This window comes from Hydra vulgaris, chromosome 02, assembly GCF_038396675.1.
Source record: "Hydra vulgaris chromosome 02, alternate assembly HydraT2T_AEP".
Classification (NCBI taxonomy): domain Eukaryota; kingdom Metazoa; phylum Cnidaria; class Hydrozoa; order Anthoathecata; family Hydridae; genus Hydra; species Hydra vulgaris.
In genome coordinates this window covers 47,332,727-47,352,264 of record NC_088921.1, presented here as the reverse complement: position 1 = coordinate 47,352,264, position 19,538 = coordinate 47,332,727, and the positions used below count along the sequence as shown (strand labels likewise).

General features: G+C 28.8%; 1 protein-coding gene across 1 annotated transcript in view; it reads left to right on the top strand.

The window, feature by feature from the left end:
• Window positions 1–19,077, top strand: part of LOC100205189 (PIH1 domain-containing protein 1) — a 30,719-nt gene extending 11,642 nt beyond the window's left edge. The window contains exons 3-5 of the mRNA XM_065791139.1: window positions 9,103–9,248; window positions 18,687–18,824; window positions 18,921–19,077. Of these exons, the coding sequence (XP_065647211.1) occupies window positions 9,103–9,248; window positions 18,687–18,824; window positions 18,921–18,962 (326 nt within the window). The 3' untranslated portion in view covers window positions 18,963–19,077. The remainder of the gene's footprint in view (window positions 1–9,102; window positions 9,249–18,686; window positions 18,825–18,920) is intronic.
• The last annotated feature ends 461 nt before the right edge of the window (window positions 19,078–19,538 follow it).

Here is a 19,538-nt window from a genome sequence, read left to right as displayed (position 1 = left end):
TTCACTCAACATTTCAACAAGATTGCAAGCAACCACTGTTAAGTAACGAGTCACTAGAAAACAAAGGATAGGATTAAAGAGAAGGGAAATGGTTAACTGAAGACTTAAATGGATGCAGGTTGTATGAGCTAAGAAAGCACAAAGATAGGTAAAAGTTTTGAGATTTTGTTGATGTGCAAGGAAATAAACTAGATAAATTAAAAAATTTTTAGCATAAAGGGACAGATACAGTTAAGGTGGTACACTGATAAGAAAAATACTGATTTCGGAGAAAAGTATCAAAATTTTGTTTTTAGACTCTTTTTTTTTTTCCAAATTTTACTCTCTTTGATTTGATAATTTTTTTAAATTTTTATTTTAATGTCAATTTACCTCCCCAAGGCTGAGAAGGCCACTACAGATGAGGAAGCTACTTAATTGTGGTTATAACCCTCTCTCAACTCTATAACTCTGAAACACGAACCTTGATGAATAAGACCACTGTGTGGATAAACAAGTTGACCATATATAACCATCTTGTATTATTTGATAACATAAAACATTAAAAATTGCATTTTTTAAGATTAACTAAAAGTTGTTGACCTTTGCAACAACAAAAAAATGTTATCTAACCCCATAAGTCTATGTTAAAGTGTCTTCTTTTAAGACAAAGCATTACATACCATTAAACTCATTTCCAGTATAGATTAAAAACTTGCTAATGCCAATTTATAAAAGCTTACAAAACGATTAATTACTATCGAAATATCTCCATGGTTACACACAAAATCTGAATTAGTCCTTGAATGACATCATAAGGTCCAGAGTTCCAAAAAAACACTTTTGTTAGTAGAGAAATAGTTGAACTTACTGTGCTGTTACTCATTTTAATGATGAGAGTGTTTTAAGTGTTTTAAACTTTGGCTGGGTATAAACAATCATAATATCTATTCAGTTTGACAAATCTTTTGTGAAGCAAATGAAGTCAACACAAATGTGTATAAAGCAAAGAAAAAAAGTCAAGATCAGTAGCCATTATTAAATTAAATAAAAATAATCTGTTGTATATTTCTGATGAAAATTAAACAAGATTTTACTTTAAAAAAATTTAAATGTGTTTTTTTCAACATTTGATTTTTGTAATACTAGGGTAACTTTAAAATATCGTTAAATTAGCTAATAATTTTTGATTTAAATTTTCAGGGTATATTCATAACATAATACATCAATCTACAAAGTTTGAGCAAGAAAAAATATTTTTAAGGAAAGATATCACATCACAAAGTTATTTAATTTTAGGCATTTTTTAGACAGTTTTTCTGCCATTATGAATGTAAAAAAAGTTATTTGAAAAAAATTTCACTTCAGAAAAATTTTAAAAATATATTTTTCATCTGAAAAATATTAGTTTTTGACTTAGTTCCAATTTTATATTAAAATGTGTTTTTTAGTAGTGTACCACCTTGAAGGATGTTAAAATGACAAGCCAAGCGACAATGAGTTTTGGTTGATTGAACTAGAGATGATAGCTCGTTTTAGCAACAACCATGATAGTATTTGTAGAAAAAAGAAAGAGATGCAACCTTATTATTTGTTGATATAAGAATAAAATATACTCCAACTAAACTAAATAACTGAGTTTTGTTGGAGTTAAAATTCACAAGCCACTGCATGCCCTAAGCTGTTACAGAAGAGAGTTCAAGTTAAAAATTGACTGCTTGTTCTAAGCAAAAAGTGAAGGCTTTTTGTCAAGACAAGAGTATAATGTTGAGTCATTAGCAAATAGAGTCACTTTACATGTAAAATTGTCAGGAAGATTTTTATTGTAGATAAACAATACAGTAGCAAAAATAGAACCTTGCAGTACTCCTAAAGTTACTGGAAACAAAGAAGAATGCAGGCCTTTGAAAATGATTTTAAAACTGCATTTTAAAAGAAATGACTTAATAATCCTAAAACATTTATATGAAGAAACTAATACTAGAAGAGTGTTTTTCAGAGTTTTTAAATATTAACAGATAAGCAAGAAATAAAGAGAGTTCTGGAGAACACTTTTGTAAGACTGTGATGGAAATGTTGTCTGAACTAAAAACCGTAAGAAATTAAAATTGAGAATTGGCTTTAGCATCGGAAGCCAGAGTGGTTTGGATGTCTAACAATGGGTTAATCTGTTTAACTGGAATGGCTGAAGTGATTCAAGAGTCAAATTAGAAGAAAAGTTCTATGCAAAAAACATTGCCTTTTTCAAGGGAGGGGTAATAAGATCAGAGCCGTGAATTAGAGGAATGTTAGACTTACTTTAGTTACGACTCTGTTGAAGATTTTCCAAAAGTCTCAGAACCTAACATCTGAGGTAAGATAAAAGATTTAGTAAATTGAAAATAATGGAGCTTAGCATCAGACAGGACCTTTTTACATTGAATTCTTGCAATAATAAAAAGACATTTGTTCTCAAGAGAGATATTCTTGTAAAAAAGATGTACAGTTTAATATAGCAACTGCACAAGAAAGTAAAAAATGTGAAGTAGAATAGGGCTTTACTTAAAATTGGCAAGAAGGAATTAAAGCTTCCACACCTGCTTGGCTCCAGGAGGTTAGGTAAGAGGCGCATATATGCATACATAATATGGACATATATATATATATATATATATATATACATATATGAATATGAATATGAATATAAACATATATATGTTTGCTCAGGCCTTGTTTTAAATAAAAAATGCTTAACAAAATAGCCTAATGTAAATTTGACATCATGAAATTCTCTTTATTGTTTTAAGGCATTAACTTTTTTAAATTACTGCAATAATAATTACTGCAAAACGAGTTAAATGTTATTTAACAGCATTTTTATTATTGCTTTTAGGTAATGTTAATTTTATTTTATTTTTAATATTAAATAATTAAAGTTAATATTACACTTTAAAAAATGTTTGATATTAACAAACTTCTTTCTTTTCTTGACATTTGCATAAATGAATTAAAATATGTTAAATTTTTGAATTTTTAAATGATTATTTCTTAAATTTCTAATTGCGGCTTTGCAAATACAAATGATTTTTTATTTAAAAAAAATTAACAAATAAAAAATTACATTAATTTATTTACTTTATTTATTAAAACTTTATTATTTTATTAATGATTTTGTTGTGAAAGCAAAGATTATTTTTCCAAACATTTATTAAAATTATATATTGCTATATATATCATTTATTAAAAAATAATCGCTGCAATTTAACTTGTGTTATAATAAAAAGTTTAACTTACGTTTTGTGCAAATTTTTGATGCAGCCGTTTATTTAAAATTTAATTTTGAGTAAAAAAAAAAATGTTTAGGAAGGAAAACCTAAAAAACAATATTTTTTAAATCAAAATTAAATTATATATTTTTAAAATTTTATTTGAATTTTTTTCATTAGTAAATAACGCTTATATCTAACATAATTGTCATTCAAACTTTTGTAACAAATATTTTTACTTAAACGTCATTTATAAGTTATCGCTTAACCAAAATCGCTTACTGCCTATGTAAAATTGCTTCAGGCAAACGTAAATTGCTCTACGTGTAACGCTTTAAAACAAGGCCTGTTTGCTGTTTATTTAGATGCTGGCATACAATATCTTTACTTATTTGTATAAACTTTAGAATTTATATGGTTTAGTATTTGTCGAAAGAAAAGATAATGATCAGATCAATGCATGATTCTAACAAGACAAGAAAAAAAGCTATAATCTTAGACAGAGATTAGAAAAAACGTTCTATCAAACAACATTTGTCAGAGAAGATTTAAGTGATTTTGGCTTCAGGAGAAAATGGTAGAAGTAGAAGTGAGAAAACTTTGAGAGAATGCCTTTCATATGATATGAACAGGCTTTATTAAGGAACCATTATGATTGAGATTTTTTATATTAGAGAAACAGATGTTGATGGTGATGTTGATGATGATGATGATGATGATGATGATGATGATGATGATGATGATGATGATGATGATGATGATGATGATGATGATGATGATGATGATGATGATGATGATGATGATGATGATGATGATGATGATGATGATGATGATGATGATGATGATGATGATGCTGCTGATGTTTTTATATAAATATACATGCATATATATATATATATATATATATATATATATATATATATATATATATATATATATATATATTTAAAATATAAAATAAATTTCAAATAATATTAAAATACTAAAAATATACTAAGTCTTATATATATTAAGTATAACTAATTTTCAAGCTTCAGTTTAATTTAACAAGTGCTTATTAGAGTCTTGTTTTCCAGCCTGCTGGAAAGCGGCATCTGTTATCCCTATTTTCAAAAATTCTGGATCTGCGATCTGATTCGACTAACTACCGTCTCATTAGTCTTCTTCCTATTAAAAGCAAGGTTTTTGAATCTTTAATTAACAAATACTTAATCTCTTCTTGAATCTAATAACTTACTTTCCGATCATAATATGGATTTCGATCTTCTGGTTCTACAGCTGATTTGCTAACAGTAATAACCGATAGGTTTTATTGTGCATTAGATAAAGGCGGAGAGGTTAAGGCCATTGCTCTTGACATTTCTAAAGCTTTTGATAAAGTTTGGCATGCTGGTCTTCTCCATAAGCTTTCTTCTTATGGTGTATCTGGTAACATCTTTAAGATTATTGAATCCTTCCTTTCCAATCGTAGTATAAAAGTTGTCCTCTATGGACAGCACTTTTCTACATATCCTGTAACTTCAGGAGTTCCTCAAGGTTCTATCCTTGGCCCTATACTGTTTTTAATTTACATTAACGATCTTCCAGATATTCTCACATCTAAGGTGGCATTGTTTGCTGATGATACTACCATTTATTCTTATCTTGATAAGAAGCCAACACTCTCTGTTTGCTTGGAGGGGGCATTTGAGCTTGATAAGGATCTCACTTCTGCTACAGCATGGGGCTCACAGTGGCTGGTGAACTACAATACAGATAAAACTCAATTTTTTTCAGCCAATCGTTATCGCAATAATTTAGATCTTCCTATATTTATGAATGGTAATGTACTTGATGAGTCATCTTCCCTTCATCTTCTAGGATTAACTCTTCGGATCTTTCTTGGAAACCGTATATCAAATCCGTTGCAAAATTGGTATCTGCTAAGGTTGCATCTCTTTATTGAGCTCAACACTTTCTTACTCCAGATTCTATTCTCTTTCTATAAATCTCAAATTCATCCTTGAATGGAATACTGTTGCCATTTCTGGGGTGGATTTTCTAATGATGTCCTTTCTCTTTAAGACAAGGTGCAAAAATGCATTGTAAACATAGTTGGACCTGTTCTTCCAGCCAACCTCCAACCATCATCACATCATCTTAATGTTGCTTCTCTTCCTCTTTTCTACTAATACTATAATGGGCACTGCTCTAAAGAGCTAGCGTCTCTTGTGCCATCTAAAATTCATTCTCGTGTTACTTGTCATTCAATAAAGTCTCATCCTTTTTCTGTGACAGCTCCTAAATGCTTCAAAAACTCTTATTCCTTTAGTTTTTTTACTTGAACATCAGTTCTTTGGAATTCTCTTCCTTCATCTTGCTTTCCTGATTCATATAATTTGCAATCTTTTAAGTCATCTTTCAATTGTTATCTTGCTCTACAATCTTCTTCTTTTCTCTTTCCAACTCTAATAATGGTTGCTTACAGCCTTGTTGGTAGCAAAGATGTTAAAAAAAATAATAATAAATTAAAAAAAAATTTGATGACATTTGAGAAGAAATCTTTAGCTCAAATGATCTTAATATTATTTCTATTAGTAAAAAAGTATGCATATGTTGTTTCATTAGGAAAAAAATATATATCCTACTTTGTCAGGGACGAACCCAGACCTGTTTTAGTGCCGCTGGAGCGGTATGGGTGTCCAAAATTTGTTTTATCTTTTAATTTTTCTTTTGCTTTTTTATTAAAAATAGAAAAATTTTTGTTTTTGTTTTAAATACAGTAGTATATAATAATTTTCAGTTTATTTTAGCTACTTCATTTTTTCTTTAGGGTGTTAAAATGGATTAAAAAGCAATTTATTTTTTCACATAATTATGTGATGTAACTGTCCTTTGGTTACTAACTGAATGTTTAAAAAAAATGAATGTCTTTACAAAACTTGATTTTTAAAAATTGTTACAAAATTTTATAACAATGGAATGTATAATATGTTTGCTTTTTTGAAAGATAAAATGATTTTAAAATATCCATTCATAGTAAAATTTACTTTTGTTTGTTGGCAATTAAGAGTGAACTGCTTTTGATAATAAATAAACAAAAGTAAAATATTTCAGTCTTTAATAACAATCGCACAAACTTTATTTTTTTGCGTATTCATGCAAATTTAATTTTTGAATAAATGAACTTTTGATATTTAGCTTTCTATTTCAGTTAACATGAGGAAAACAAAAAAATGAAACGTAAACTTTTTCAGGAAAGTTTTTTTTTTTTCCATATTTTTTTTGACTAAAAAAAAAAACGAATACAATAACTTAATAAATTTTTTTATTAAGATCTAGTTATTTTTAAACTTCAATGTCTTTAATATTTAAAAATATCCAAAGTAAATGTAACTTATTTATTAAATGTAATTATTTAAATTATACTTAATGAATAAAAAAATAAAATATATATTTTTAAGTATATGTTTTTTAATAAAAAAGATATATAATTTTTAAGATAATAAAAGAAAGATAATTACGTTTACCGTAATTATCTTTCTTTTATTATCTTTAATTTAAAAGGCTTAAAATCACTTTAAAAAGTGTTAATACTTAATTATTAAAAGTTGAATGAACAGATTTGCTAATATTTAAATCAAAATTTCAAAATTAAAATAATAGTATATACGTTTATTAAATGTTTGTTTTTTATTTGAAAACATGACATAAAACAATTTTGTTAATTTTACAAATATTACACGATTTAATATATGTAAATATGTTATGTAATGTAAATATTGATTAAAAATTGTTTAAAGTATTTAAACATTTAATTACTAATTATTTAAAGCATTAATAACTACTAATATTAAATATACTAAAATATAGTTAATAAATGTTTAAAATACTTTAAACAATTTCAATAGTTATTTACAAATAGCATGGTAAATTCTTAAGTAAAATAGTTTTCTTATTGTAACTAAAGTAACGTTATGTCCACTGGTAAATTCATGTATTCAAAGAAATGCCTTTAAATCAACTCCTTATCTTCGGATAAAGCTAGATAAATGTATATTTATTAAAATGATGATTAAAAATCATCTTCGTGGCATTGGTTTTAACTAGGGAGAAGGGGATTTCTTTTTTAGCTTCTCCACTCCACATTTGTATTTAAATCTTGTACATGCAAATTTTTATAAGGCTCAGCTGCAAATGATTCAGGTATTTCAGTTATTTCCAAGATAAACCCTTTTACTTCACTTTCAATACAAATCTTTTTTTGGTTTTGTTGGTTTTGGCAAGCATAATCACTATGCTTGCCAAAACCAACAAAACCAAAAAAAGTATATATTTTTAATAGTTTTTTTTTTTTAATTAGAAATTATTTAAAAGCATTAATAATGCTTTTAAATGATTTCTTATTAATATCTTGATAACAAAAATACTTATTCCTGATCTGTATTCAGATCAGTTAAAAAAACTATTAAAAATATATACTTTTAACTTTTTTCTTGAAAACAATAGTTTTTAAGCCATAGAATTTAAACCAAATATTTATATTATGATTATTTTTAAATTTTTTATAAAATTATAAAGAGGTGATTTAAAGCATTCTTTGAGGTTGCCCAAGATCCTTAAACATGGGATAATTCCTTAATGATATCAAAAAAAAAATTATCAACAATATATTATGTTGGGTCTTAAAAGAAGGGAAATTTTGAGACTCAACATGGTATACTTTTGAAAAAATGTTTTTTTGGACTTCCCTAATAATCCAACATTTTTTAGCTTCTCCTACCTATACCCACAATTGAATCAATTTACTTGTGGGTAATTGCTTGTTTACTTCCAACAAAAACTTTTTTCAGAAGTAAATAAGCTCTGGTACAGTGAAATCTGCGACAAAAACTTCAGCACTAAACTAATCTAAAATGGATATGGCTAGTTGTCCCTAATAAAAAATGTAAAAGAATTTAAAAAAATAAGAAAGCTAAGTTTAGTTAATTTTAAAGCATTTTGTATCTATAATACTTCTTTTGTTGTTGTTGCTTTAAGCACAGAGATACTTGTGAGATGATTCTTTGCAAAGATGAAGTTTTTTTTATCTTAATTTATTTTATTATAGTTTATACTGAAGCTGGTAGAGTCACCAGCAAGTGTGAATTGCACACTTTGACAGCCTTATCGAATATCAATGAAAGTTTTCATAAATGCGTGTAATTTATCACTTATGTATTGTATCATAAATTTTTTTAAATTACTTCAAAGATTTTGTGTTCACAGCTTCTTCAGGCAAAGAATTTCATAATGGCGCAATTCCATTTTTTAAGAAGTTATGTCTGATTACATTGCTAGTAATTTCCCTGTCATATCTAATTTGCATCTGAGAATTATCTGTTTTGTGAGAATTTGAGCCCATATAAACAGGTTTTAAAGAACATGAGTGTGCCAGTTTTTTCCAGCAATACGTTTATATAGACTTCGAGTCAGTATGTATTTATAGACATTGCTGTTCTATTTGGTTTTAAGTTTTAAAAGTAAACAAAAAATTAAATTTAGCAAAAACAAAAAAGAAAAAAATAACTTAGATTTGCAAGGAAAAAATTAAAAAAGTAAAAGCAGATTTTATACTTATTATTTTAATTAAAAAATTATATATTCAGTTGTTTTAGTTAAAAAAAAAAAAATTTACCACTAGCAACAAAAAATTAGACACTTAAATCCAGATTCAGGTAATTATTATTTTATGCACATAAAAAAAAAAAAAAAAAAAAATTAGCAACCAAGAAAAAAAAAAGAAGAAATATTTATACTAAAGGCACAAATCCTTATATACTTTATTTTATGTTTAAATATTTCTTGTTTTTTTTAATAAATTTTCTTTTTTGATTTTGTAATTATTTGCTTTATTTAGCACAGCAAAAATTTTCCATATCAGAAGTGTCAACAAAGAAGCTTTCTTTAAAAACAAATCTTACTCCTCCAACATATACAGTGATTCAAGAACCACCCCATGGTTATCCAAATTTCCTTGTAATAGAAATTGATCTTTTGAAAGAGGTATTAGAGTTTATATAATATTGAAGAGAGTGTGTGTGTGTATATATATATGTGTGTATATATATATATATGTGTGTGTGTATATATATATATATATATATATATATATATATATATATATATATATATATATACACACACACACACACACACAAAGTGGGTGGCCAAATTATTAGTTACATTTGCTAAAATTATAATATTAATCATTATAAGCTCTTTTACGTATTCTTATATTAGTGCCACTAGCTTAAATAAACATTTTTCTTTAAAAAGTAAAGCACATTTAAACACTATTACTATTTTTAAGTATTTATATAAGAAAAATCATAATACAAAATGTTTTTTAGTATTTGGTTGGGCCACCTTTTGCATCAAATACTGCTTGTATCCTTCTTGGCATATTTTGCATGCAATTCTTTACATTTGTTTTTAATTCCTGATCATAATACCAGGTATTATTTAGTGCCTCTATGAGATTTTTTTGTCGGTTATAGTTTCATGCCCAATTTTCCGCTTTAAAAGTTCCCAGGCGTTCTCTATTGGGTTTAGAATGGGAGAATTGCCAGGCCATGTTAAAACAGTAACATCTTTTGACTTTAAATATCTTGTCACTGATTTAGCTTTATGGCATCGGACGGAATCATGCATAAAGGTGCATTTAGATGGATCAGGAAAGCAATCATGTAACTGAGGAATTAATTTGGTAGCTAATACTTTTTTATATTTATCCTGGTTTATCGTCCCTTCAACTATATAAAGAAAGCAACTGCCCTTACCACTTATAACTGACCACACCATCACTTTTAGAGGGTGTTTTACTGTCTCCACAACACAGTCTGGGTTATACTTTTTTTTTGTGTGTGTGTGTAACAAAAGAAGACTTATCCATTAATATTTTAAATTGGGACTAATCTCAGAAACATACCTGAAAACAAATAAAGATAATATAAATACTCATATAAATGTTTTAATCAGTGACACTTTTGCAATAATCAACTAAATAAGTATTTCTTTACATTTTCCCAATCTTCAGCAGACATATGTAGGTGTTGTTTTGCCTAAGTGAGACGTTTTAATTTCATAGCTGGTGTAAGTTTGGGTTTCCTTGCAGGTCTGTAGCATTTAAACCCTTGTATGATTTTTGTAACTGCTTTAGTATTTTTTCTTCGGCTTTTAACACAAATGTTACAAATTGCCGGTTCATCTCTCGGGCTAATGATGTGTGGTCTACCGCATTTTCCACTTCTGGCACTTTGTACAGGTATTTTTTTATCAAGTTTACCTTTAGTTCAGCTTACTGTCATCACAGAAACTTTAACTAAATTTGCAATTTTTTTTTGGGAGTGATTTGATTGTTTTAACAAAGCAAATATTTCTGAAATTTTTTCGTTTGATATATCTTTAGCTTTTCCCATTTTTAGGCACCAAAGTTCAAATATTTTTAGTTGAAAAAACTAGCTAATGTAAAAAAAATGAGTCAGAATCACAAAGACAATAAACAGTTGACAAAATATTGTATTTATTATGCATACGTTATTGCGCAAATATCAATTTTGCCACAAATATGTTAAAAGACTGTATATGTTAGATTTAACAGCATAAAAAATGAAGTTTAATGAAAAAAGAAAAAAGTGCATTTTGACCAATTTTTTTGAAATTTTTTTTTTGAATAAGTTTTATAATATAGTTATCATTTTTTTCAACTTCATATGATATTGCTTTATTTGAGAACCAACACTCTTGAATAATTTTTTTTTTCCCGATAATATTAGGAACTCATTATATATTCAAGGATCTTCAGGGACCCCTTAAAAAATTTTTTTTCAAAAAATTTTTAAAACCAGTGTTTTTTATCATATAGAACACATTAAAGAGGTGGCAGCATATATTTTTCAAAAATGTTGTTTTTTGGGACCCTAATTTATACATATATATATATATATATATATATATATATATATATATATATATATATATATATATATATATATATATATATATATATATATATATATATTTGGGCTGGGCAAATTAACCTGTTTTTATTGCGTTAACACATTAATTAATCAATCCAGAAAATTAGTTAATTGCACATTAACATACATTTTGTTTTGAAAGTTTGAAAGTGAAAAAAAATCTTTTTAGTTTAAATTTAATAGTTCATTAAACTAAAGATTGACAAGACTGCACAAGAATTGTTTTAAAACAGACCTGTCAATCTTTAGTTACAGAAGTATTAAATTTAGTTTAAAAAGTTCCATTTAAATTAAAAATCTCCATTTTTTAGTGTTGTAAAAAATTTTATTTTTTAGCAAATGTTTTTACTAAATTTTTTTTAAGCTTTTACTTAATTTTTGTTTTGTGAAGCTGTCTATTTTTCATTTTACATTTTTTGCTTATTATTATTACATTAATTTATATTAGTATTAATATATTATAAAACTTATTTTGTATTTTTATTGCTTGTTTATAGTTTTTGTTTGTTTATTTTATATCGTTTTAAAATTATGTAATGAACAAGTTATAATTTGTAATAATAATAGAATTATAAAATAAAGAAACTTTGGTGTGAATTTATGTTATTGCATTTATTTATGAAATTATGTTATGTTATTAAATTATGAATTTATGTTCAGACAACAAGAAGTAAATAAATTTTGATGAAGAGTTTTTTTGTAAGTGAAGAGAAAAATTATAAAAATGGGAAAAAATCATTTTTATTTTAAACTTCTTCAACAAGGAGTTGATATAACTAAAGCTATTTGTAAACACTGCAAAACTGAATCATCAGAGTACTTCAAGCAAGTCACCCACCCAAACAAACAGTGGAGGAAGGCTTCCGCAGACTACATTGGATGCAGCACATGGGAAAACTATAGAGAAACAAGAGAAAGTCAAGATAACAAACACCATTGCATAGTGGGTAGGTACAAACTGCAGGCTGATTAGAATTGTGGAAGATGTCGGTCTGAAGAATGTTATTAGGATTGCAAAGAATGACTGCACATGTCAGTCTCCGCCAAGAAGCACCATCGCAAGAAAAGCACATGAATTGTGTAAAAAGGAAGGTAAAAAGCAACTGCATTACAATGTGCACAAACTGTTGTCCTCACCGGAGGCTACTGTACATTGTTAGGTAACCATAATTACCTGGGAGTTACTGCGCATTACATTAATAAACAATACATTCACATGCTCTGACAGTAATGAAGACACAAGAAAGACATTTTGCTGAAATGTGCGCAGAAGATTTTATTCATTATAGCATCTCAAATAAAGTCAGCACACTTATATCTGTCAGTACTGTCATAGTCGCTGCTGCAAGACATCTGCCTTTTAAACGTCCCCTGTGTCGCATCAGTGCGTTGACATTCCGGTCAAATGCAGAAAGGTGTGGGCCATTTTAAACACAGTCCAGCAAGTGCTGCAGAATTAAAGCAAAAACTAATTAAACTTGGTGTGGTGAAGTAGTCACTTATACAAGACATTGCAACCAGATGGAGTTCGACTTCATTTAAAGAATGTCTTCACCACAAACAACATGAAGATTGCTATGCTAACATCAGCTGATATTGATAAATTGCAAATGTTGGAAAAACTACTGGAGTCCTGCAGGTATATTTTATACAGTCATATATTTCTCACTGACTGGTCTGATTGCATGTAAGAGAGAATTAATGTGTCTATATGTGTGTAAGCATGAATATGAGAACGTTTTTTGTGTGTATAAGTCAGGGGGTGGCAACCTGCTGCTCTTTTATTTAGGTTATGTGGCTCTTCAACATGTCCGAATTACATTTATTTTAGTTTTATTCAAAACAAATAAAAAATTTAATTAAAGTAAAAAGATGTATTTTTATAATTTTCTTATGCAACAAAGTAATGATTTAAAGTTGAATATAATTGTATTAAAATAAAGAATGTATTTGTTTATATATTGTTGCTCAAACAGGCTTAGTTTTGTAAAAGTGTGAATAAAATTTGCATGCAAAAATGTCAACATATTAAAGGGTGTTTTTTTAAGCCCGATGGAACTTCAAATTGGAAAAACACAAAAAATAAAACTACAATTTTTAAATTTATTTAAAAGATCAATACATGACATTAACACTTAAAAATAATTTCGGGCATATGGGCACCGCGACTGTTCTTGACAAAATCCATTCCGGATGTCCAATTTTAGGCCACATTCTCAAGGACTTCTGGTCTTATGTCTCGAATAACACTGACAATGCTGGCCTCCAAAGCATCAATTGTTGCTAGTTTATCAGCATAAACCAGTGACTTCGCATAGCTCCACAGGAAATAATCCAGAGGTGTCAAATCGCAGGATCTTGGAGGCCATTATTTGAAGTTAACATATGACACAGTTAATATATGGCACTATTTGCTGTATGGCAAGTAGTGTCATCCTGTTGAAACCACATCTTGTTTGTATCTATGTCATCTATACTCTTAAACAAAAAATTATTGATCATGGTGCGGTATCAATCTCCATTGACCATAATGCGAGCTCCGGCCTCATTTTTGAAGAAATAAGGTCTGATGATGCTACCAGCATGTAAACCGCACCTAATGGTACATTTTCAGTTACTAACTGCTCTAGAGCCCAATCGGCGAAGGAACAACGCATATAATGGTCTTGCGGCTTTAATTTTTGCACCAACTGGATCTTATATGGGTGTAGACCAAGATCTTTGCTCAAAATTTTCCATGCCATGGACGGACAGAGCCCCGATTCCTGCAACTGACGTCAAATTGATAAATTTGGATCCTCTCCCACACTTTTGTTTACAGCAGCGATATTCTCTTCAGTACGCACATTCCTTTAACGAGTTGATGTTATTGAATCCTCTAGAGAGAATGTAGTACAAAATCCGAATTGACAACTTATTTTTAAAGTAAATTTTAATAATTTGGTATTATTAAAAATAATCTTAACAGCATACTGAATCACATTGTTCAATTCCGGTGCTAATTTTTTTGCTGCAGGAGCTGTGAATAAGACAGTTAAAAGCTTGAAAATATGATTTAAAACCAATATTTTTGCCCATCATTGCTCTTGCATCATCTTTGCATATTTCATGGCAATTTTTTTTCCATTGTAAACCTTCAGTTTCAAAAAATTTGTCGACTTTAAAATCTCTTTTCCTGTAGTATGGTCTTTCATAGGATGACAAAATAACAATTCTTCCTCCACATTTTTTTTATAAACATACCTGACATATACTAACAACTGACATATACTAACAATTGAGCCAATTTAGTAATATCTGTTGCTTTGTCCAACTGAATTGAAAATTTTGAGCTTTCTTTAATTCTTGTAATAAATTACACTAATTGGTCCTTGTTAATATCAGAAATTCTAATCGCAACAGTGTCGTTCGACATAGGAATTTTTTGAATATCATCGCCATATTTACTTCCATGCAGTATTTCTACCATTTTGATAACAGCAGGTAATACAAGATCTCCGATGGTGAACGGCTTTTGATTTTTAGCAATACAGTATGAAACTTCATATGACACTAGTAAATATTTTTCATTAACGGTTATAAATTTTTTAAAAGATTTTTTTATTTAATTTAAAGATTTATACAGTCTTTCAATATATTCTTTTGGTTTTATTGACATACGAAACATGCTTTGATTCAAGATGTTTTTTTAATTTTGATGGTTTCATACTCTCTGCAGCCAATGATTAATTGCAGATCATACAAATTAGTTGTTCATTACCCTTACAATTTTGAAATGTAAAGCTGAATCAAAGAAAAGACTCATTATATTTTCTTTTTCACACACTAAATGCCTATTTTTCAATATTTGTCTTGCCTGAGGAGGGTTTGTAGTGTTATCATCTGCGTCATTACCATTCTTGTTTAAGTTCACCCATTTATCCATGGACAAAAATTATTTTGATCCTAAAATCCACAAAATATAAAAATAACATATTGCATATAATATTTGAATAATTAATTACCGAATAAATAAAAATAAAATCTCGTTACGGTTAAACGCTGACAATTTTACGGAGCGAAAACCAATAGCAAATAAGAACATAACACAGTTTTTAATTTTATCACAATTTTGTTTGTTTTTTTCGTGTTAAATGAACTTTGTTTACAAACATAGTTTGTGTTCATAAATAAAACTCAAGTTGTACGAACTAAACAAGTTTTTGAATAAGAAAGAAAAAGAATAAGAATAAGAATTTGAATAAGAAAAAGAAAGTCCTTTTAAACAAAAACACTCCTCCTTTCTTTAAACAAAAAAAATGTTTTATGGTTGCTTTTACAGATTTAAATCTATGATGAAGGTTTTTGTAAAATCTTAATGTTTTTGCGTAATGCATTAGCTTGCAAATATATTAAAAGCAAATAATTCTAAAAAAGTAAAACATTTTACATTCTTTCAATTCAAATTTTAATTTTTAAAAACTTATCTCTCGCGACCTCCGAATTTTGTTACACAACCCTATTTGCGGTCGAATAATTTAAGAAGGCCTGTCATAACACATCGCTCAATAAGTCCGTAGGATGACATATAGATGGCAACACAAATACCGAATCCGTATTGTTTTTAGAAAGTACCAACCTTCAAACGATATCTGTCAAAGTTTCATGACAATCGGACCATTATTTACCAAGTTAGTGTGTGAACGATTGAATCAACTTTTGTGAATTGAAAAAAATGGAAAAATCAGAATTTCGTGTGCTCATTAAGCATTGCTTTTTGATGGGAAAAAACACGGTGCAGACCAAACAATGGCTTGATAAGTGTTATTCGGACTCCTCTCCATCGAGGCAAATGGTTGAAAAGTGGTTTGCTGACTTTAAACGTGGTCGTACAAACACCGATGATGCTGAACGCTCCGGTCGCCCAAATTCGGCAGTTACTGAGGAAAACATCAAAAAAATCCATAAAATCGTCTTATCCGACCGCAAATTGAAATTGAAGGAGACTGCCGAGGCCATAAAGATATCAGAAGGCAGTGTGTTTACAATATTACACGAACATTTGGGTATGAGAAAGCTTTGTTCGAAATGGGTGCCGCGTTTGCTAACACCGGACCAAAAACAACAACGAATCGATGATTCTGAAGCATGTCTGGCACTATTTCATTGAGATAAAAAGGATTTTTTGCGTCGCTACGTCACAATGGATGAAACATGGATCCACCATTTCACTCCTGAGTCAAATCGACAGTCGGCTGAGTGGACACCAGCCGGTGAAAGCCGCCCAAAGGCTCAAACTTCTGCTGGCAAGGTTATGGCCTCCATATTTTGGGATAGCCAAAATATGGAGGCCATAATATTATATATAGCAAATTATATATAGCGATATTACATGGAATTATTGGAACGATTGAAGGCTGTAATTGACGAAAAGCGACCGCACATGAATAAGAAAGAAATTCTCTTTCATCAAGACAATGCACCGTGTCACAAGTCAATGAAAACAATGGTAAAAATGAATGAATTACACTTCGAATTGTTGCCCCATCCACCATACTCGCCTGATTTGGCCCCCAGCGATTATTGGCTGTTCTCAGATCTCAAAAGGATGCTCCAGGGAAAGAGATTTGGATCGAATGAGGAGGTCATCGCCGAAACTGAAGCATATTTTGAAGGAAAAGATAAATCGTTCTACAAACATGGTATCGAAAAGTTAGAGAAGCGCTGGAATGACTGTATCACCTTAAAAGGAGACTATGTTGATGAATAAAATCAAATTATGTCAAAATGTTGTTGTTTTATTAGCTATCCTACGGACTTTTTGAGCAATGTGTTAAATAATAAGTTGTTGATAATAATCTTCAGTTTTTTTCACTAATATCAGTACTAGTTATCAGTTTTTTGCACTAGTGTCTTTGCAACTCTCGTAAGTTTTTTAAGAATTATTTAAGTAAAAATGGCTCTCTACTAAAAATAGGTTACCCACCCCTGGTATAAATGCATGCAAAACATTCTTGTGAAATAGGTTTGATCTTTTGCAGGTATGTAACTGAACTTCTTGGTAGAGAAAAATATGTTTCGTGCTCTGTGGTTCTGCCTGCTTTTTGCCATCTCTCTTTGGTGATAGAGAGCTGGGATGACCCTGCCTATGTGGTCAAATTCAAGTCTATATTCAGAACAGATATGGAGACATGCAATAAAAATGCCAACATTGCATATCTAAAATTGCAACCGCATTAGACCCAATATTCAAAGACCTCAAGTGTATACCTAGAGTTGAGAGAGGTAAGGTGTGAGCCTCATTTACTAACTTACTCAAGGAACAGAGGTTGCAGATGAACCTATGGAAGCAACAACATCAAAGCCATCAGAAAAATCACCAAAGAGAAAATTGCTCTATTGGTTGCTTCATCAGAGTCTGATTCTGAACACGAGGAAAACTCTATTGAGAACGGTGTGCGTCGATACATAGCAGAGCCCACCATCAGTACAGACGCCTGTTCATTACAGTGGTGGCCCAAACATGCAGACTCACACAGCTGGCTGGCCTCAATTGCACAGAAGTACTTGACATCACCTGCAACATCCGTACCTTGCGACAGGTTGTTTTCTCTTGTTGGTCAGACTGTACAAAAGAAGAGTGTTTTTTTATCATCTGAAAGTTTGAGTGACCTTGTTTGTCTTAGCAACTGGTTTGGTGCAGTTAAGTGAGTAAATGTTAAATTGGAAGAATGGATAAAATTGTTTAAAGTTTTGACAAACCAAATGTTATTGCACTTTTGTTCATACAGCAGAACTTTAAAAAAATAAATTTACACAATGCATTACTTTTGATTTCAGTATTGAAATATTCACAATCGTGATCAATCGCAGAAAATAATTCGATTAATCGTGGTTATATATATGCATATGTGTGTATGTGCGTGTGTGTGTGTGTGTATATATTATATATATATATATATATATATATATATATATATATATATATATATATATATATATATATATATATATATATATATATATATATATATATATATATATATACACACACACGCACACACATTATATATATAATTCGATTAATCGTGGTTATATATATGCATATGTGTGTATGTGCGTGTGTGTGTGTGTGTATGTATGTATATATATATATATATATATATATATATATATATATATATATATATATATATATATATATATATATATATATATATATATATATATGTATATACACACGCACACACATTATATATATAATTCGATTAATCGTAGTTATATATATGCATATGTGTGTATGTGCGTGTGTGTGTGTATGTATGTATATATATATATATATATATATATATATATATATATATATATATATATATATATATATATATATATACACACGCACACACATTATATATATATATATATAAGTAAAAATAGGAAGCTAATTCTAAAAAAAAAAGTTCAGTTTTAAAGATTTTTTTAGAACAGTTCTACTAACTTTCAATTGGACGTTGGAGAAGACTGCTTGATATTTCAAAGTAATATATACTTTTTAGACATAACCTTACCTTTTAATGTTGACAACGAGCAGACTGGTGCCCAATATCACTGCAAAACCAAGGTATTTTACGTTTTTACGTGTATATTATTTTTCTGGAGTAAAAATTGAAATATTGAAATTTTTAAGTTGTAATTAAATTAAAATTTTTGTTTTTAGAAATTGACCGTGACAATGCCTGTTTTACCAATCGGTGTCTGAATGTGACAATGTGTATTTTTCTAATAACTGTTTGACAATTCGTTTCAAAAAAAAAAAAATTCTGTATTTATATAAAGTTGTACATATAGTTGAATTAGATTTTTATCTTTATGAAGTTGCTCTCTGTTTTATTTATGTTTATAATGTTTATAAAGCATTAAACTTTTTTTTACACAAAAAGATCGATTGACGTAGTATTAGTTTTCTACAAGCTCGGATTTACGTGTTTTATTTGAATGATATCCAATTATTTGAATCCAATGATATCCAATGATAATTTGAATCCAATGATATCCAATTATTTGAATCCAAATATTTGAATGATATCCAATTAAAAAATTTTCTGTAGATAACTTCAGTGCAGACTTGTGTGGCAGAACAGCTTTAAAACTGGTCAAAAGTTTGTTTTTTTTAGTTTTGGATTTTTAAGTTGGATTATTTTAAGGGCACTTGTTAGACTTTAGAAAAATTATTACTAAGGTTTTTAAACATTGTTAGACACGGAACAAGGTATTTTGGAGTAATTTCGAGTAAAATTTTTTCAAAAAACAGGTTAAAAGTCTTTTAACAAAATCA